At 48.2% G+C, this 16,319-nt stretch overlaps 1 protein-coding gene across 8 annotated transcripts in view; it reads right to left on the minus strand.

The window, feature by feature from the left end:
* Window positions 1-16,319, minus strand: part of SYNGAP1 (synaptic Ras GTPase activating protein 1) — a 738,530-nt gene that overhangs the window by 402,875 nt on the left and 319,336 nt on the right. For all 8 annotated transcript variants that reach the window (XR_011205102.1, XR_011205103.1, XM_069241850.1 and 5 more), the window contains exon 3: window positions 2,082-2,187. Coding sequence is in view for 6 of the 8 variants with exons in the window: in XM_069241850.1 (XP_069097951.1) it covers window positions 2,082-2,187 (106 nt within the window). In the remaining 2 variants the exon portion in view is untranslated. The remainder of the gene's footprint in view (window positions 1-2,081; window positions 2,188-16,319) is intronic.

Genomic DNA, 16,319 nt, shown 5'->3' on the forward strand with positions numbered 1-16,319 from the left:
TTACCTGGTGGCTGCATGTTCCCTATAAGCTGTATGTTGATTTGTGTCTGCCTGTTTCCTGGTGCTTCATCTTACCTGGTGGCTGCGTGTCGCCTGATAGCTGTGTGTTGCCTGGTGGATGTAAGTTGCCTGGTAGCTCACTGTTACCTTATGGCTGTGTGTTGCTTGATAGCTGTGTGTTGCCTGGTGGCTGTAAGTTGCCTGGTAGCTAACTGTTACCTTATGGCTGTGTGTTGCCTGATAGCTGTGTGCTACCTGGTGGCTGTATGTTGCCTGGTAGCTAACTGTTACCTTATGACTGTGTGTTGCTTTATAGCTGTGTGTTGCCTGGTGGCTGTAAGTTGCCTGGTAACTCACTGTTACCTTATGGCTGTGTGTTGCCTGATAGCTGTGTACTACCTGGTGGCTGTAAGTTGCCTGGTAGCTCACTGTTACCTTAAGGCTGTGTGTTGCCTGATAGCTGTGTGCTACCTGGTGGCTGTATGTTGCCTGGTAGCTCACTGTTACCTTATGGCTGTGTGTTGCTTGATAGCTGTGTGCTACCTGGTGGATGCTTGTTGTCTGGTAGTAATGTGTTGCCTGGTGGTAGTATGTTATCTGGTGGCTGCATGTTACCTGGTGGCTGCATGTTATCTATGGCTGTATGTTACCTGGCTCAGTGATGTGGCTGAATTTCTGTGGCTATGTCTTATCCGTTGGATACCAGAGTCCTGGTGGCTGTGTGTTACCTGATGGCTGTGTGTTACCTGATGGCTGTGTGTTACCTAGTGGCTGCGTGTTGCCTGATAACTGTGCGTTGCTTTGTGGCTGCGTGTTACCTAGTGCTGTGTGTTACTGGTGGAAGCATGTTGCCTGATAGCTGTATGTTACGTGGTGGGTATGTTTTGCCTGACATGTGTGTTACCTGGTGGCTGTGTGTTGTTTGGTAGCTGAGTGTTACCTGGTGGCTGAGTGTTGGTTCATAGTTGCATGCTACCTGGTAAATGTGTGTTAGGTCGTGGCTATGTGTTGCCTGGTAGCTGCATTTTAACTGGTGGCTGCGTTTTACTTGGTAGCTATGTGTTACCTGGCAGCTGTGTGTTGCCTAACAGCTGCATGTTACCTGGTGGCTGCGTGTTGCCTGCTAGCTCTGTGTTAGCTGGTGGCTGTGCCTTACCTGATGGGTGCGTGTTATCATGGTGGCTACGTGGTGCCTGGCCCTGTTTCGGTGATGTACTTATTGGTGCATTAGCCGTGTGCTGTCACATAGCTGGGTGCTATGTGGTCCTGTTGCTTTACATAGCGTTTGTTTGCTGCATGTTGGCTGCATGATGCATGGCTCAGAGGTGGTCTCAGACTGCACAGACAGGAACCCCCCACTAATTAATAGCACTTGGACAAAACTGCAAGTGAAGTGCTTTGCATACTTCACAGAAGTCAACCCATTGCTATACCAGTTCCTGCAGCACATGAAATAATCCAAGTACTCCTCCCACACAGCATCCACCCAGATCCACTCCACGCCCTCTGCATGTACCGTGCTCCAGGCACCACCATTCCCCCATGACCCACCGCTTGAGGTGGACAAGTCAAGCAACACTTCAGGTCTATATTAATAGCTTACAAAGACAAGCAGATAGAGAAAAGCCTGAACCTTCATGTTTCTGAAGAAACATCTGCATGTTTCTACATATTCCAAACTACTGCAGCTTTGTATTTTTTGTATTGAACTGTTTCTAATATCTGTTTGCAACAAATATCTATCAGGTTCTTGATGTATTTAATTTTGCACTAGAGGTTTTATTTTAGTTTTTCACATTTGCAATCACGTTTGCGCTTCAATTTGAACGAGCTACGCACAAAGGTTTTAGGTGGTTTGTAGGAAAGGTGATGGTGTGACCATGTATTATATGGAATAAAGTACCCAAATGCACACATGATAAGGATATTGCAAGTCACCATGGAGTACCATAACCGTGTAAAGGGGCTCGGCCATCAGCCTTGTTTCGCTGTATGGTTAGGGAACTCCAGGTCCCTTCTTGAGCCACCCCATCATACACACACACACACACAAACATACACACACACATATACACACATACCGTGCTCCGGGTACTGCCGCCCCTCCACGGGGACGCTCACGGTGCGGCGCAGGAGTTTGGCCCTGGAATCGCTTCTCCGTTCTCGGTTTAGCAGCAACGGGTGAACCTGCAAGAAAAGAGGGGCAGGGGTCACTGGAGCAGCAGTGGCGAGAACCCCCAAATCCCTCTGGAAGATCGCGCTGTGGTTCGAGAAGGAGGTAAGAGCTGGTTCCTGAGATGCCATAAAAGCTGGGTGATAACTTTTAAGAAGCTACTGCAGGTCGGGAACCCGACTGGTGACTGGTGGCCCTCCGTGGGCCTGTGGAGTCAGGGCACAGAGTGGCCCACGTGTGGAACGTGGTCCAGGGCCCCTCGTGAAGTCAGGGTGGGACCCTGGGTAGGACACTACCACAGAGCCCCTTGTGAATGAGTGTCAGGGAGGGAAGGGTCCATGTGTGGAAGAGACCCCTGCGGCCCCTTGTAGAGACAGGGAGTAGAGGACCACGCGGTGGACTCACACACCGGGGGGTACCTTGTGGGGAACAGCACCCTAGGGCCCCTCATGTACTCGGAGTGGAGGACAGGGAGGATACCTTGTGCGGAACAGTGTCCCATGGCAATTTGTGCAGTCAGGGAACGGGGATCTCAGGGCCCCTTCGTGAGTTGGGAAGCAGAGGGGCCCATGTGTGGAACGTACCGTGGGCCCCAGGTGAAGTTAACAGTGGAAGGGTCCATGAGTGGAAGTGTCCCCCTGGGGGCCCATCGTGGAGTCAGGGCGTGGAGGGGGGACTCATGTGTCGAACTGTACCCAGGGGTCCCTGATGGAGTGAGGGCGCGGAGGGTCCCAAGTGTTGAACTGTACCCTGGATCCTTTTGTGAAGCCAGGTGGGGCACGGAAGGGACCGTGGCTCTGGGGCTTTACACAGGAGAGGCACTTAGGCCCTCATTAGCAGTTGGTCAGGTTTAGCATGGATGATCTGGGGATCGAATCTCCCATTCTAGACACTAACCTGCACCTAAATCCAGTCATTATGAGCTTTGTCTCTTTGGAATGTGAAACAACCAAGTGGACACAGAAATATTGGGGTTTCCCTTATTACAGAGACAAATCAGTTGGTTACTACCTGCTCAGAGGGGGTGGTACATGTCAGCACCCACACAGGTGTGGCTTGGAGATAGTGGCTGGGGGCAGATAGGTCACCCAGCACAAGGGGAGCTTGTGGCTTAGTCGGGAGTTAGCTGCCTCTGTTCCCAATCAGTCTTTTCATAAAGACTCTTTGATGCATAGCCTTGATTGTTCCATCGAGTTCAAAAGCGTTTATTCATTTCTTCAAATACATGTGATTATTTTAAAAGCATCCTTCCTTTAATTTCTCCTAACAAATTGTTCATAAGATGAACTGCTGACGCGCTTCGTCCCCCCTCATGGATCTTCTTCAGGGCTGTTATCCAGAATAACACATAATTACAATCATAACATCATTCAAACTGAATGTATTCATACTAAAAACATAAACTCAGGAGAAAACAGATTACACTCAGCCATGAACTATGTCAACCAGTGGCGTAATGCAACATGATGTCAGCCCCTTTGCCCCCCCAACCCTTCGCAAAATGTGAAGAGGTACTCATGAGTGTCCAACAGCTCACAGTTATTCATTGGCCTTGAGCTAAATGGGGCCTGAAAAGTTGGCTTCTCCCCTCCCCCCAGGGGCTGTAGGAGCCTACATTAAACCTGTGAATGCAACATAGAACTGAATGTCGACTCCGTATTGTTTTGTAGTATGTTTGTTCGATTTGTCTGTGGTCTTGTACCTGCTTAAAGCGAAGGGCTTGGTTCGGGTTGTGGCCCGTCAACAGAACCTCAACACCATCTCCTACACCAACGACACCCAACTCATCCTCTCCCTCACCAAGGACCCGCACACCGCCAAAACCAACCTCCACGAGGGACTAAAAGCTATCGCCGACTGGATGAGAGACAGCCGGCTAAAACTGAACTCGGACAAAACAGAGGTCCTCATCCTTGGGCGCACCCCCTCCACCTGGGACAACACTTGGTGGCCAACCACGCTGGGTCCCCCACCGACACCCTCTGACAGCGCATGAAACCTCTGCTTCACCCTCGACTCCTCACTCTCCATGTCAAAGCAGGTCAGCACCATCTCCTCCTCCTGCTACAACACCCTCTGCATGCTTCGCAGAGTTTACAAATGGATCCCAACAGAAACAAGAAAAACAGTAACCCAGGCCCTCGTCAGCAGCAGACTTGACTACGGCAACGCCCTCTACACCGGTATCCCATCCAAACTCCTACAACGCCTCCAACGCATCCAAAACGCCTCTGCCCGACTCATCCTCAACATCCCTCGTCACTGCCACATCACCCCCCACCTAAGAGACCTTCACTGGCTCCCCGTCAACAAGAGGATCACCTTCAAGCTCCTCACCCACGCACACAAGGCACTCCACAACACCGGACCAACATACCTGAACAACAGACTCAGCTTCTACACCCCCACCCAGCATCTCCGCTCCGCAAACCTCGCCCTCGCCTCCATCACCGCATCCGGCGCAAATCTTCCGGCAGCAGATCATTCTCGTACCTCGCCGCCAACACCTGGAACACCCTCCCGTCGGATCTACGACAGACCCAGGACCTTCTTTCCTTCAGAAAACTCCTCAAGACATGTCTCTTCGAGCAGTAGCAGCACCCTCCCCACCCTCCCCCAGCGCCTTGAAACCCTCACAGATATGTAGCGCGCTTTACAAATTGATTGATTGATTGATTGGTTATTCATTTTAAGTGCAATTTATTTGGAGAAAAGCAATGAAGGATGTTTTTAAAGGGATCTTGTATATTTGAAGAAAGTTTGAACTTCAATCAATCAATCAAACAGGATTTATAGAGCACGGCTAATCACCCGAGAGGTTATCCGGGTGCTGAGGACATGGTTGCTAAGGGGTGCAGTTGAACAGCCAGGACAGGACAATCAAGGCTGTGCATCCACATTATTTATAAGAACCGTTTGGGTGCAATTGACAACAGTTGCTGACAGTGCCTCTCCCATTACAGAGTAATTATTGATTTAAAGGCTTTTGTGCCAATGGCTCATGGAAGTGGGCACAGCTTGCTCAAGTACAGATAGTAGAATTAGGTTACGAGGCAGAGATACCACATTGGGTGATGTCCAATACGCGTCCTGGGGGCAGCAGTTAGTGGTTGAAGATATCATTGCATACTATCCCAGTGTCATATCCTGCTTGGTGACCCCGATCTAGAGCCTGGCAAAGAGTGTACTGGGCCACAACCGTGGTGGAGTACCCTGTCTGCCAAAGTAATGGATCGCCCACTCTCTGTTTTGAGTCCGGCAGTCATGTTTCTGATGGTGATGCCGGCTGGCTTTGCCACTGGAAACCCTACATTGACAGACCGACAGAGTTGGTGGCGTCTATATAGTTGCATCATAACACTCTATTTAAAGCAGAGGTACTGTTGTGTTTTTCCAATTCGGGACCCCCAGCGAAACCCTAATGGTCCTGAACTGAAAAAAATAAAATAAAATAACTTGTACACCATCACTGAGCAGCTAACTAAAACATGGCGAGCTTTCAGCAAACTTTCAGTGCCTTCAGAGAAGCCACTGGCGTGGCACAGATAGCTCAAAATATGGTGAGCAGTAGTCAGGCCAGGGTAGCAGAGGTAATAACATCCCGACTCTGGTGGACGGCGGGCCGACTGCCATACTGCAAGGGGCCCTTATTTGTAGAAGCAGCCTATGTCCCTTTTAAGCCGCTTCAAAGTGGAAGCTATCCTCAGAGGGCACAGCTTCCACTTTGCAAGTTGTTTATCACCCAGAGTTGGTGCTGGTACCCTTTCAATGGTTTACAACCACAATTGCGGTCACAAATCATTGATACATAGCACTGTGACTCACAAATAGGAGGTCACTTTCACGCAGGGCTTAATTTGTAAAAACAAGTGAATGCCAGTGATATAATCCAGACGATCTTTATGTGTTTTGAATAATTAAACACACTTGTTGTGCTCATCTCAAACTTAAAAGGACAGCGCCACCATGTGGTGGACTGTCACTAGAGCGGGTGCTGATAATTAGGTGTTGGGGCCGAGCGCCAGAAACCACTGGCTCAAATTAAACAGTGCTTTCACACCCCACCTCTGTGCAAGACAGAATTTGCCTCTTTGCAAGGCAGATTGCAGGTCAATAGCTATTTTATCAGTTGGAAATAATTTCCTGACTAGGAAAATGGCCTTTGTGCATTGGAACTGATGATTCCGGCAGTTACAAAGGCTGTGATTTTGTGAATGGAAGGTTTTGCAGATCCCAAAATCACTTTATGCTTCAGACCCTAGGGTAGCATGTGTGCGCACCCTCCAGCTCCTAGAAGCCATCACAACGTGGAAGAGGATTCTGTATAAAATGCTTTGTGAACCTTTTGACCTGTATTCATGTCAGTGGTTATTGTCGTTTAAACCAGCCTGAGGCACATCAGTCGCTCGTGGTCAGATCGTGTTGGACAGCTCCTTTGTAGCATCAAACAGTAATTGTCTACAATTGACTCCAGGAAATTGTGTCTGACTCTGTGAAGGGGAATTAGAGTATGGCCAACCCTGGAGAGATCAGCACTCTGCCTGGGATGGGGGGAGACGAGGGTAAGTAGCCGCGTCTGTCTCTGCACAGAGAAGGCCTAGATGTCTAACAGAGAACTAGAGTTCTCAGAAGGACTCTCTGACCTTGTGGCAGGAATGTGAGCCTGAGAAACTGAAGTCAGAGAAAACTCCGGCCATACAACGTTAAGCCTAAGAAACTATAGCCTAAGAAACTTGAGCCCAGGAAACTGCAGATTGACAAACTCCATCCTTAGAAAATGGAGCCTGAGAGATGGGAGCCTGAGAAACTGGAGAACGAGAAACTCTAACTGTGAATCTCCAGAGAAACTGGAGCTCAAGACACTCCAGCATAAAACAATCCAGCCTCAGAAACTAAAGCCCAAGAATGTCCGACATGAGAAACTTCAGCCAGAGAAGCTTGAGCTTTAGAAACTCCACCATACAAACTCCATCCTGAGAAATTCAAGGCTGAGAAAATATTGAATGAGAACTTTCTGCCTAAGAAACCTTGCTAAAACCTAGATGTAGAAGAGTCAGCCTGAGAAACTCTAGCGTGAATCACTGTACCTCAAGAAACTTCAGCCTAGGAAACTTATGTCTAAGAAGCATCGCTCTGAGAAACTTGAATCTGACAAACTGCAGCCGAACAAGCCAGAGTCTGAGAAACTTGAATCTGACAAACTGCAGCCGAATAAACCAGAGTCTGAGAACCTTGAATCTGACAAACTGCAGCCGAACAAACCAGAGTCTGAGAAACTTGAATCTGGGAAACTCCAAACTCAAGTCTGATACACTCCAGCCTTAAAACCTGGGCTAAAGAATCTGAAGCTTGAGAAAGTTGAGACTGACAAACTAGAGACTGACAAACTGCATCCTTATAACAGTGACACAGAGAAATGTAACTCTGATGAATTGGAGACCCAGAAACTCTACCCATGCAAATAGCAGCCTTAGAACATCCGGCCCGATGAATCTGTGTCTGGACAAGTACAAAATGAGACACTTCAGCCTAAGAAACTGCATCTGGACAAACCCTAGCCTTAGAACCACCTACCTGAGAAACATGAGCCTGAGAAACTCCAGCCTAAGAAACTGCAGCTTGAGAAACATATGTCTAGTAAATGGGAGAGACCTGAACCTAAGAAACGCAGCCTGGGAATAATGAGCAGCAAAACGTCAGTCTTAGAAATCCCAGCCTGTTAAACTCCAGACTGAAAAACTATAGCTTGAGAAACCCCTGCCTGAGAATCTTGGGCAAAAAAACTAAGCCAGAGAACCTCAAGAGTCAGAAACTCCAGACTGAGAAACAAGTACTCAAGAAACTCCAGCCTGAGGTACTGGAGCCATAACATGCAAAGCCTGAGAAATTGCAGCCAGAGAAACTGTAGCCTGAGTACAGAGACTGAGAAACTGGAGTCTGAGAAAGTCAAGTCCGGGAATTTGAAATGAAGGAATTCAAGTGAGAGAAACTCCAGCTTGAGAAATCCAAAGGTGAAAAACGCTAGCTTGAGAAATACTAGTCTGAGAAACTAAACTTGAGAACCCCAAAGATAAGAAACTAGAGCTTGAGAAATAAAACTCTGAGAAACTACATTCTGAGAACCCCAAAGATGAGAAACTAGAGCTTGAGAAATACAAGTCTGAGAAACTTCAGCCTGAGAACCTCCAAGAAGAGAAACTCCAGCTTGAGAAATACAAGTCTGGGAAACTACAGCCTGAGAACCCCAAAAAGGAGAAACTAGAGCTTGAGAAATAAAAGTCTGAGAAACTGCAGCCGAGAACCCCAAAGATGAGAAACTTGGGCTTAAAAAACTACAGCATGAGAAACTCCACCTGAAGAGGTTCCTGCCAGCAAAAGCGTCAATGCTCACTAATCCTTCACAGAGTTCCCTGCCAGTGACAATGAGAGGACCCCCCACTATTGTCAATGGTCCCCAACAGTGAGAGCGGCCTCCACCAGTGACAGTGTTCACCAGTAGTGACAGGCCTCCCCACTCTTCAATCGTGTGTCCGCCATTGACCATAGTATCCACCAGTAACACTGGAAAGGGTACTTACTCCCCAATAGTGACAGTGCTCCCCACCAGCGACACTGCTCCCCACCAGTGGCAGGACTCTCACCGGAAAGCGTACTTACTCCCCACTAGTGACAGTACTCCACACCAGTGACACTGCTCCCCACCAGTGGCAGGACTCTCACCGGAAAGGGTACTTAGTCCCCACTAGTGACAGTACTCCCCACCAGTGACAGTGCTCCCCACCAGCGGCAGGACTCCTCACCAGAAAGGGTACTTACTCCCCAATAGTGACAGTGCTCCCCACCAGTGACACTTCTCCCCACCAGTGGCAGGACTCTCACCGGAAAGGGTACTTACTCCCCACTAGTGACAGTACTCCCCACCAGTGACAGTGCTCCCCACCAGCGGCAGGACTCCTCACCAGAAAGGGTACTTACTCCCCAATAGTGACAGTGCTCCCCACCAGTGACACTTCTCCCCACCAGTGGCAGGACTCTCACCGGAAAGGGTACTTACTCCCCACTAGTGACAGTACTCCCCACCAGTGACACTGCTCCCCACCAGTGGCAGGACTCTCACCGGAAAGGTACTTACTCCCCACTAGTGACAGTACTTCCCACCAGTGACAGTGCTCCCCACCAGTGGCAGGACTCCTCACCAGAAAGGGTACTTACTCCCCAATAGTGACAGTGCTTACCAGTAGTGACCATGTTCACCACTCAACAGTGTTCGCCTCTATTGACAATATTACACAGATGTACACCTTCTCCGCACCAGCGGCAGGACTCCTCACCAGGGACAGTGGTCCCCAGCAGTGACAGCGGTCCCCACAGTGACAGTGCCCCTCCAATGACAATATATCCACCAGTACCACTGCTCTGCACCAGCGGCAGGACTCCAACCCAGTGACATTACAATAGTAGGCATACTCCCCACTAGTGGCGGGTCTCGCCACCATGAATAGTGGTCCACACCAGTGAAAGCACAAGCCACAACTGATCTGCCCTACCACCAGTGACAGAACTCCCTACTGGTGTCACTACTTCCCACCAGTAAGAGCGCTGTCTATCAGTGACAATGCTGCTCACCAGTCACAGCGTTGCCCACCAGCAAGAGAGCTGTCCATCAGAGTCAAATTTCCCCACCATTGGCAGTGCTCCTCACCAATGACAGTGCTCCCCACCAGTGACAGTGATTCTCACCAGTGACACTGCTCCCCACCAGTGAAAGCACAGCTCACCAGTGTCAGTGCTCCCCACCAGTGACAGTGTTCTGCACCAGTGACAATGCTCTTCACCAGTGGCAGTGCTCCCCACCAGTGAAAGCACAGCTCACCAGTGACAGTGCCCTGCACCAGTGACAGTGTTCCTCATCATTGACAGTGCTCCCCACTAGTAACAGTGATTCTCACCAGTGACACTGCTTCTCACCAGTGACAGTGCTCCCCACTAGTGAAAGCACAGCTCACCAGTGTCAGTGCTCCTCACCAGTGACAGCGCTCTGCACCAGTGACAATGCTCTTCATCAGTGACAGTGCACCCCACCAGTGACAGTGATTCTCACCAGTGACACTGCTTCTCACCAGTGACAGTGCCCCCCACCAGTGAAAGCACAGCTCACCGGTGACAGTGCTTCTCACCAGTGTTAGTGCTGCCCACCACTGACAATAAACGTTAAATTTATTTAAAAAAAAAAAAACACTTACCTCCCCTGCCGCTCCTCTGTCCCTCGACGCTCCTCTGCAGACGCAGGCTCCCAGCCTGCCCTGCGCCAATCCTGACGCTGCTCAAAGCAGCATCAGGATTGGCTGGGAGCGCCCAGCCAGGGGCCCCAAGGCAGATTGGGAGCCTGTGCAGGCTCTCTCCATCCCAGTAACTGTGTTGCTGGGCTGGAGAGAGCCTACAGCATATGTGTGTTTGGCCGGCCCGAGATGGCGGGCCAAACACACATGTGCTGTGAAGGGGAAGTGCTCCCCCGTTGCCCGACCCTTTCAAAGAAAACAATAATAAACATAGGTTATTATTGTTTTCTTAAAAAGGTTTTGATACTGCCGCTCCTGGTGGGGTGGCAACGCTCCTCTGCCCAAACGGGGGAGCCGCACTGACCGCCGCCCCATGAACTGGAGGCCTCTGCATCATGCCTAGCAGGGTTCACCTGGACCATGAAGGGGGCAGCCTCTGGAGGCATCAGTAGGGTGCTAGGGCAATCTCCACATTGAGGGTGCTAGCATCAGCAGTACTGTGGGTGCATCCTACCTTATATTTGTTTTGAAAAATTATTTTATAAGGGGACACATAAGGGTAACCAACTATCTACCCTCATAAAGTTTAATTTAACAATTTATAAAATAAAAGATCAAAACAAATATAAGGTAGGACACGCCCACAGAATTTGGTAGCCGCAGAGGATGTCTCAATAAGGAGAGGTTTGGCTATGTCCCAGTAGGTGGAGATTGATTATATGTTATTTGGGAAAATTTTGAGATTTGGTTTTACCAATGCTTGTTTAAAAATTCAAGCTTTTTTAAAATTTGATTATGCTAATGCTTGTTTGGATGGAATTTGATTTTTCTAATGCTTTTTTAAAGTTGTTTTCAGCATTCCTAGTATAATTTGTGATTGGGTTAGGGTTTTGCACTCGCACTGCTTAAGCAAATCATAGGTGAATTGTGATGTTCGTGAGAATTAGGGCGTTGGCGTACTCCAATGTAGTTTGTTAGGGAGTGTGTGTACTCCAAAGGGTGCATGTAGGGAAATTGTCGACTTCAACTGTGTGTGGCACTTTGGGGGTGATTCTGATTCTGGCGGGCGGCGGAGGAACTCCCTTCCCACGAGGATGCCGGCTCGTAATCGAGCCGGCGGAGTGGGAAGGTGCGACGGGTGCAGTGGCACCCGTCGCGTATTTCAGTGTCTGCAAGGCAGACACTGAAATACTTTGCGGGGCCCTCTTATACGGCAGGGGCCCCCAGGGGCCCCGCGACCCCCCCTACCGCCATCCTGTTCATGGCGGCTTTCCCGCCATGAACAGGATGGCGGTAGGGGGGGTCAGAATCCTCATGGCGGCAGAGCGCGCTCCGCCGCCATGAAGGATTCCCCCGAGCAGCGGTAAGTCGGCGGGAGCCCGCCGACTTGCCGCTTCTGACCGCGGCTGAACCGCCGCGGTCAGAATGCTCGTGGGAGCACCGCCAGCCTGTTGGCGGTGCTCCCGTGGTCGGTGGCCCTGGCGGCCACCGGCCGCCAGGGTCAGAATGACCCCCTTTGTGTGTGGTACTCAAATATTGCCCACGTGGTTGTTGATGTACGGACCTTGCGCGGTCTAAGACTCTGAAGTTTTGATACAAGTAAATGAGATACTTGGGTTTTTGTTGTAACTTGTCTGTTTTAGTAGATCAATCGTGCGTGATTGACAAAATTCCTAGAGTGAGTATTAAAAGGGAGTGTTAGTTTGACCAAAATTGGTGATTCCAGAGTGCACAGGGAGGATCTAGTATTGGTCAAGGGTACAATTTGCTGGTCGAATTTGACTTGCGAGTCAGAGAAAGTTGCAGTTGAATGAGTAGTTGTCAGAGCTAAATGCCGCAATTGAAAATACCGTGAAGCTTCCGAAGTGTTTGTGTCCTCTACCCGTAGCAAGCGGACAAGTTGATGTTTATTTTTTCTTAGTACTTGCAATATTTTGCATTAGTTTTGTGAGATTTGAGTTTCAGGAGGACAAGCCGCAAGACTTTGGGGGTGATTCTTACCTTGGCGGGCGGCGGAGGCCGCCCGCCAAAGTACCCCCGCCAGAACACCGCACTGCGGTCGTCAGACCGCTGCGGTGATTCTGGGTTTTCCACTGGGCTGGCGGGCGACCGCCAAAAGGCCGCCCGCCAGCCCAGAGGAAAACAACCTTCCCACGAGGACGCTGGCTCTGAATGGAGCCGGCGGAGTGGGAAGGTGCGACGGGTGCAGTGGCACCCGTCGCGTATTTCAGTGTCTGCAAAGCAGACACTGAAAAACAAAGTGGGGCCCTCTTACGGGGGCCCCTGCAGTGCCCATGCCATTGGCATGGGCACTGCAGGGGCCCCCAGGGGCCCCACGACACCCCATACCGACATCCTGTTCCTGGCGGGCGAACCGCCAGGAACAGGATGGCGGTATGGGGTGTCAGAATCCTCCATGGCGGCGCAGTGAGCTGCGCAGCCATGGAGGATTCAAATGGGCAGCGGAAAACCGGCGGGAGACCGCCGGTTTTCCACTTCTGACCGCGGTCAAACCGCCGCGGTCAGAATGCCCAGCGGGGGCACCGCCAGCCTGTTGGCGGTGCCCCCGTCATTTTAGCCCTGGCGGTCTTGGACCGCCAGGGTTAGAATGACCCCCTTTGTCAGCTCGTGTGCGTAAGAGTGACATTGCGTAGGTCCATGCTGAGATAGGTCGATTGGCGAAAGGGAGCTCGTGAACAGATTGGTAGACAACTGTGAAGGACTATTGAATTACTACTTGTTTTGAATTTAAATTGTAGTTTTGGGTACCATTTGAGTAAAAATTATATTTTTCAAAGCGTTAAACAGTGTGCTAGGGGGTAAATGAATATATTCCCCCTAGCCTCGGAGAAATTTGCCTGCCAGAAGGTACTCCAGCATATTTCATAATTAAGGCGAAAGGTACAGGAGCACGTCTATGGTTAAAACATTGATGCAACATTACAGAGAAGGAAGGGAGTTTAGCGTTTCCTGTCCATGGAACTTTTAATTTTACAGAATTTGAGGAAAGTGCTGTATGATTTAAAACCACCTCCGATTCCAGCACATTTTGAAGCTTTAGCTACATGGAATTAGTGGCCAGATAACAAGAGAAATTAATATTTGAGAGAAGAATGAGAAAAGCGGAGAAGACATTAGCAGAAGCTAGATGGGACAATGAGCTAAAATGTTTGGAGAACTGAGACTTTACAGGGAATTAAAATGTTTCCTGCAATTACACAAGAGAAAGAGAGTGGTCTGAAACAAAACATTAAAAAGAAAAATAAAGAATGTTCTGAAGAAGATGAGTTGAAGTCAGTTGAGGCTCGAAAATCATAGACTTATGGTGATGAATCAGATGATGATGAATTTTTAATGCAGTTACTGAGAAGCCGTCCTCCACCATATGCAGCACAAGAGATAAGTCCAAGTACTAGTGCTGATCCAAGCGCTCCAGCTCCAGGTGTAGCAACACAGAGTCAAGTACAGGTCGCAACTAATGTTCCTGCTATTACTGTTACTCAGACCCCTATGATTCAGACTGCCCCACCTGTAGTCTACCCTCCTGTTTCTGTTGTGAGTTCAGCACCAAGTATAACAGGGCCTATTGGACAGCCATCACAGATATCACAGGCTTACCAGAGACCAGTGATGGTCCAGATGGAGTCTACACCTAGTTTAGCGTCTCCAGTACAGGTTCAGAATATTCAGGGGTACACACCTGATGTAGGTTCACAGACGAGTTCCTCAGTTTTGACAGGTCAAAATTCAGGAGTAATATACTCAAGAAATCAGAATATTCAGACAAGTCCAGGAGCATTGACAGTACCTGTTAATATTGGGCCTGTTGCGCCAATGTTTACCCAGGGAAATAATGAGAATACTGTACTGAATGTTTTCAATTCAAATGCAGAAATGGAGAGATTAAATGTTCATACGGGAGTCATGACTCCAAAGAACCAGACGTTTGACAAGACATGTCCACTAATTGATTTGAGTTATTCCAGAACTTCACAGATTCCAGAGACTCCGCGGATTACTCCACAGGGCATACCAAATGTAAATATTAACGTACACAACGTAAATAATAATGTTTTATTACCAGGTATCACAGCTCAGCAGTTAACAGACTGGCTAAGAAAGATGAGTAGAACGAAGACAAAGGCAAATACTGAGAGGGAAAATTCATTAAACCTGGCAATGCTTAAATTAGAAATAAATGAAATAATTGAGGGAACAATTGATGTAAATAAAATAGATTTGTATAATGAGGATGAGTTACGCTTCACATGTAAAATTGTTGCACACAGAGCAGGACTGGTACACCAGAAATAAGCAGATCTTGCAGAGAAATATGACATAGATCTTGAGAAAACAAAGCAACTAAGAAGAAGTGACAGATTAGAATCTGATTCAAAAGATTTTGAGAACATGAGAATACCAGGAATGAAGATTCATCTTAAAGAATTAATTCAGAATATTCAATTATGGTGAGCATTAGATAAGTGGGAAAATAGAGATCAGAAGAAAAATAAGTTTGAGAATTTGAATATTAATACAGCAGACTGATAATACATTGAAAGTATTTCCAATGGGAGAAATTCCAGGAGGGAATTGTGTGCATGTCCCTTGGAGCAGCGGTGATAATTTGCCATTTACATTTGACTACCCGAGATTGAGAGAGAAACCAGTGGAATGGCACCAGCAAACAGATAGGTTTGTCAAGCTTGCAAAATGCCTGTGGGAAGACCTGAATATCCTGTTAGAAATAGTGGTACCACCTGATTTATGGGTCGAATGCAAGAGGAGTGTAGACTGGTCAACAAGAGAGCCTCCACGAGATCCAGTTACAGGTGCACCATCGCCTGATGTAATGAAGTACTATTACAAAGTGATCGAATTTTTGTAAACAAGAATTTCACCCAAAAGTATTGATTGGCAGAGAACTGATAGGACAGCACAGGAAGCAAAATAGTCAATGCATGCATACTACGAGAGATTGCTGCAAGCGTATAAACATTACAGTTGTACAGACACAATTGAGCCGAAAGACATGATTCATTTTGTGTTTAGATTTGTTGAAGGTTTGAGACCTGAAATTGGACAGATGCTTAAGAGTCATTTGATTTGTTGGCAAGCAAAGCCAATTGATGAATTGTTACAGTTTGCGAAATACTGTAGTGATGAGACTGAAATGAAGCAGAAGAAATTGAAGTAAAAAGCGATGGTGATGCAGATTAAAGCAGCACAATCAGGGATGCAGGGAAAGAATCTAAACTCAGCAACAGGGAAACATGTTGTTTCAGAATCAAGGAATGAAGGTGGTAATCGCGTCGATTCGAATGTGATGGTCAATTCAGGTGATATGCAGGCAATGAAAAGGATGGTACCTTGTCACAGTTGCGTTTTTTTGGGGCATTGGAAGCGTGAGCGTCCAAAGTGGGTACAAGAATTCCCGGTTACCCAGATGAATGAAAATAATCAGTTTCCAACTTCGAGAGGTCTGGGAATGAGGGGTCCTAGCATGAATGTTGAAAATAATCAGGTGCAGATTCCTCAGCAAATGCAAAGTTCTCAACCAATGCAGCAAATACAAATGCCATGTTTTCATGTGCCACAGTCCAGTCATGGTTAATTCAACCTCAGGTACAAATGGTACCAAAGCAACACATGCAAATACCTCAAGCTGCAGTGGTACAGCAGCAGATGATGCTTCCTCGGCAGAACACAGGTCAAAGGTTAAATCACAGTCGTCATACAGTTCAACAGTTCGCACTTCACAGTGAGGATCAATCGAATGATGACGTGATGAGTGATGGAATGATGGGTCAGAGTGAAAGTTCGGATGAAGAAGAAGTTTCGTTAGAAGTGGATCAAAAGGGTACTTA

The sequence above is a fragment of the Pleurodeles waltl genome, chromosome 6 (assembly GCF_031143425.1).
Source record: "Pleurodeles waltl isolate 20211129_DDA chromosome 6, aPleWal1.hap1.20221129, whole genome shotgun sequence".
Classification (NCBI taxonomy): Eukaryota; Metazoa; Chordata; class Amphibia; order Caudata; family Salamandridae; genus Pleurodeles; species Pleurodeles waltl.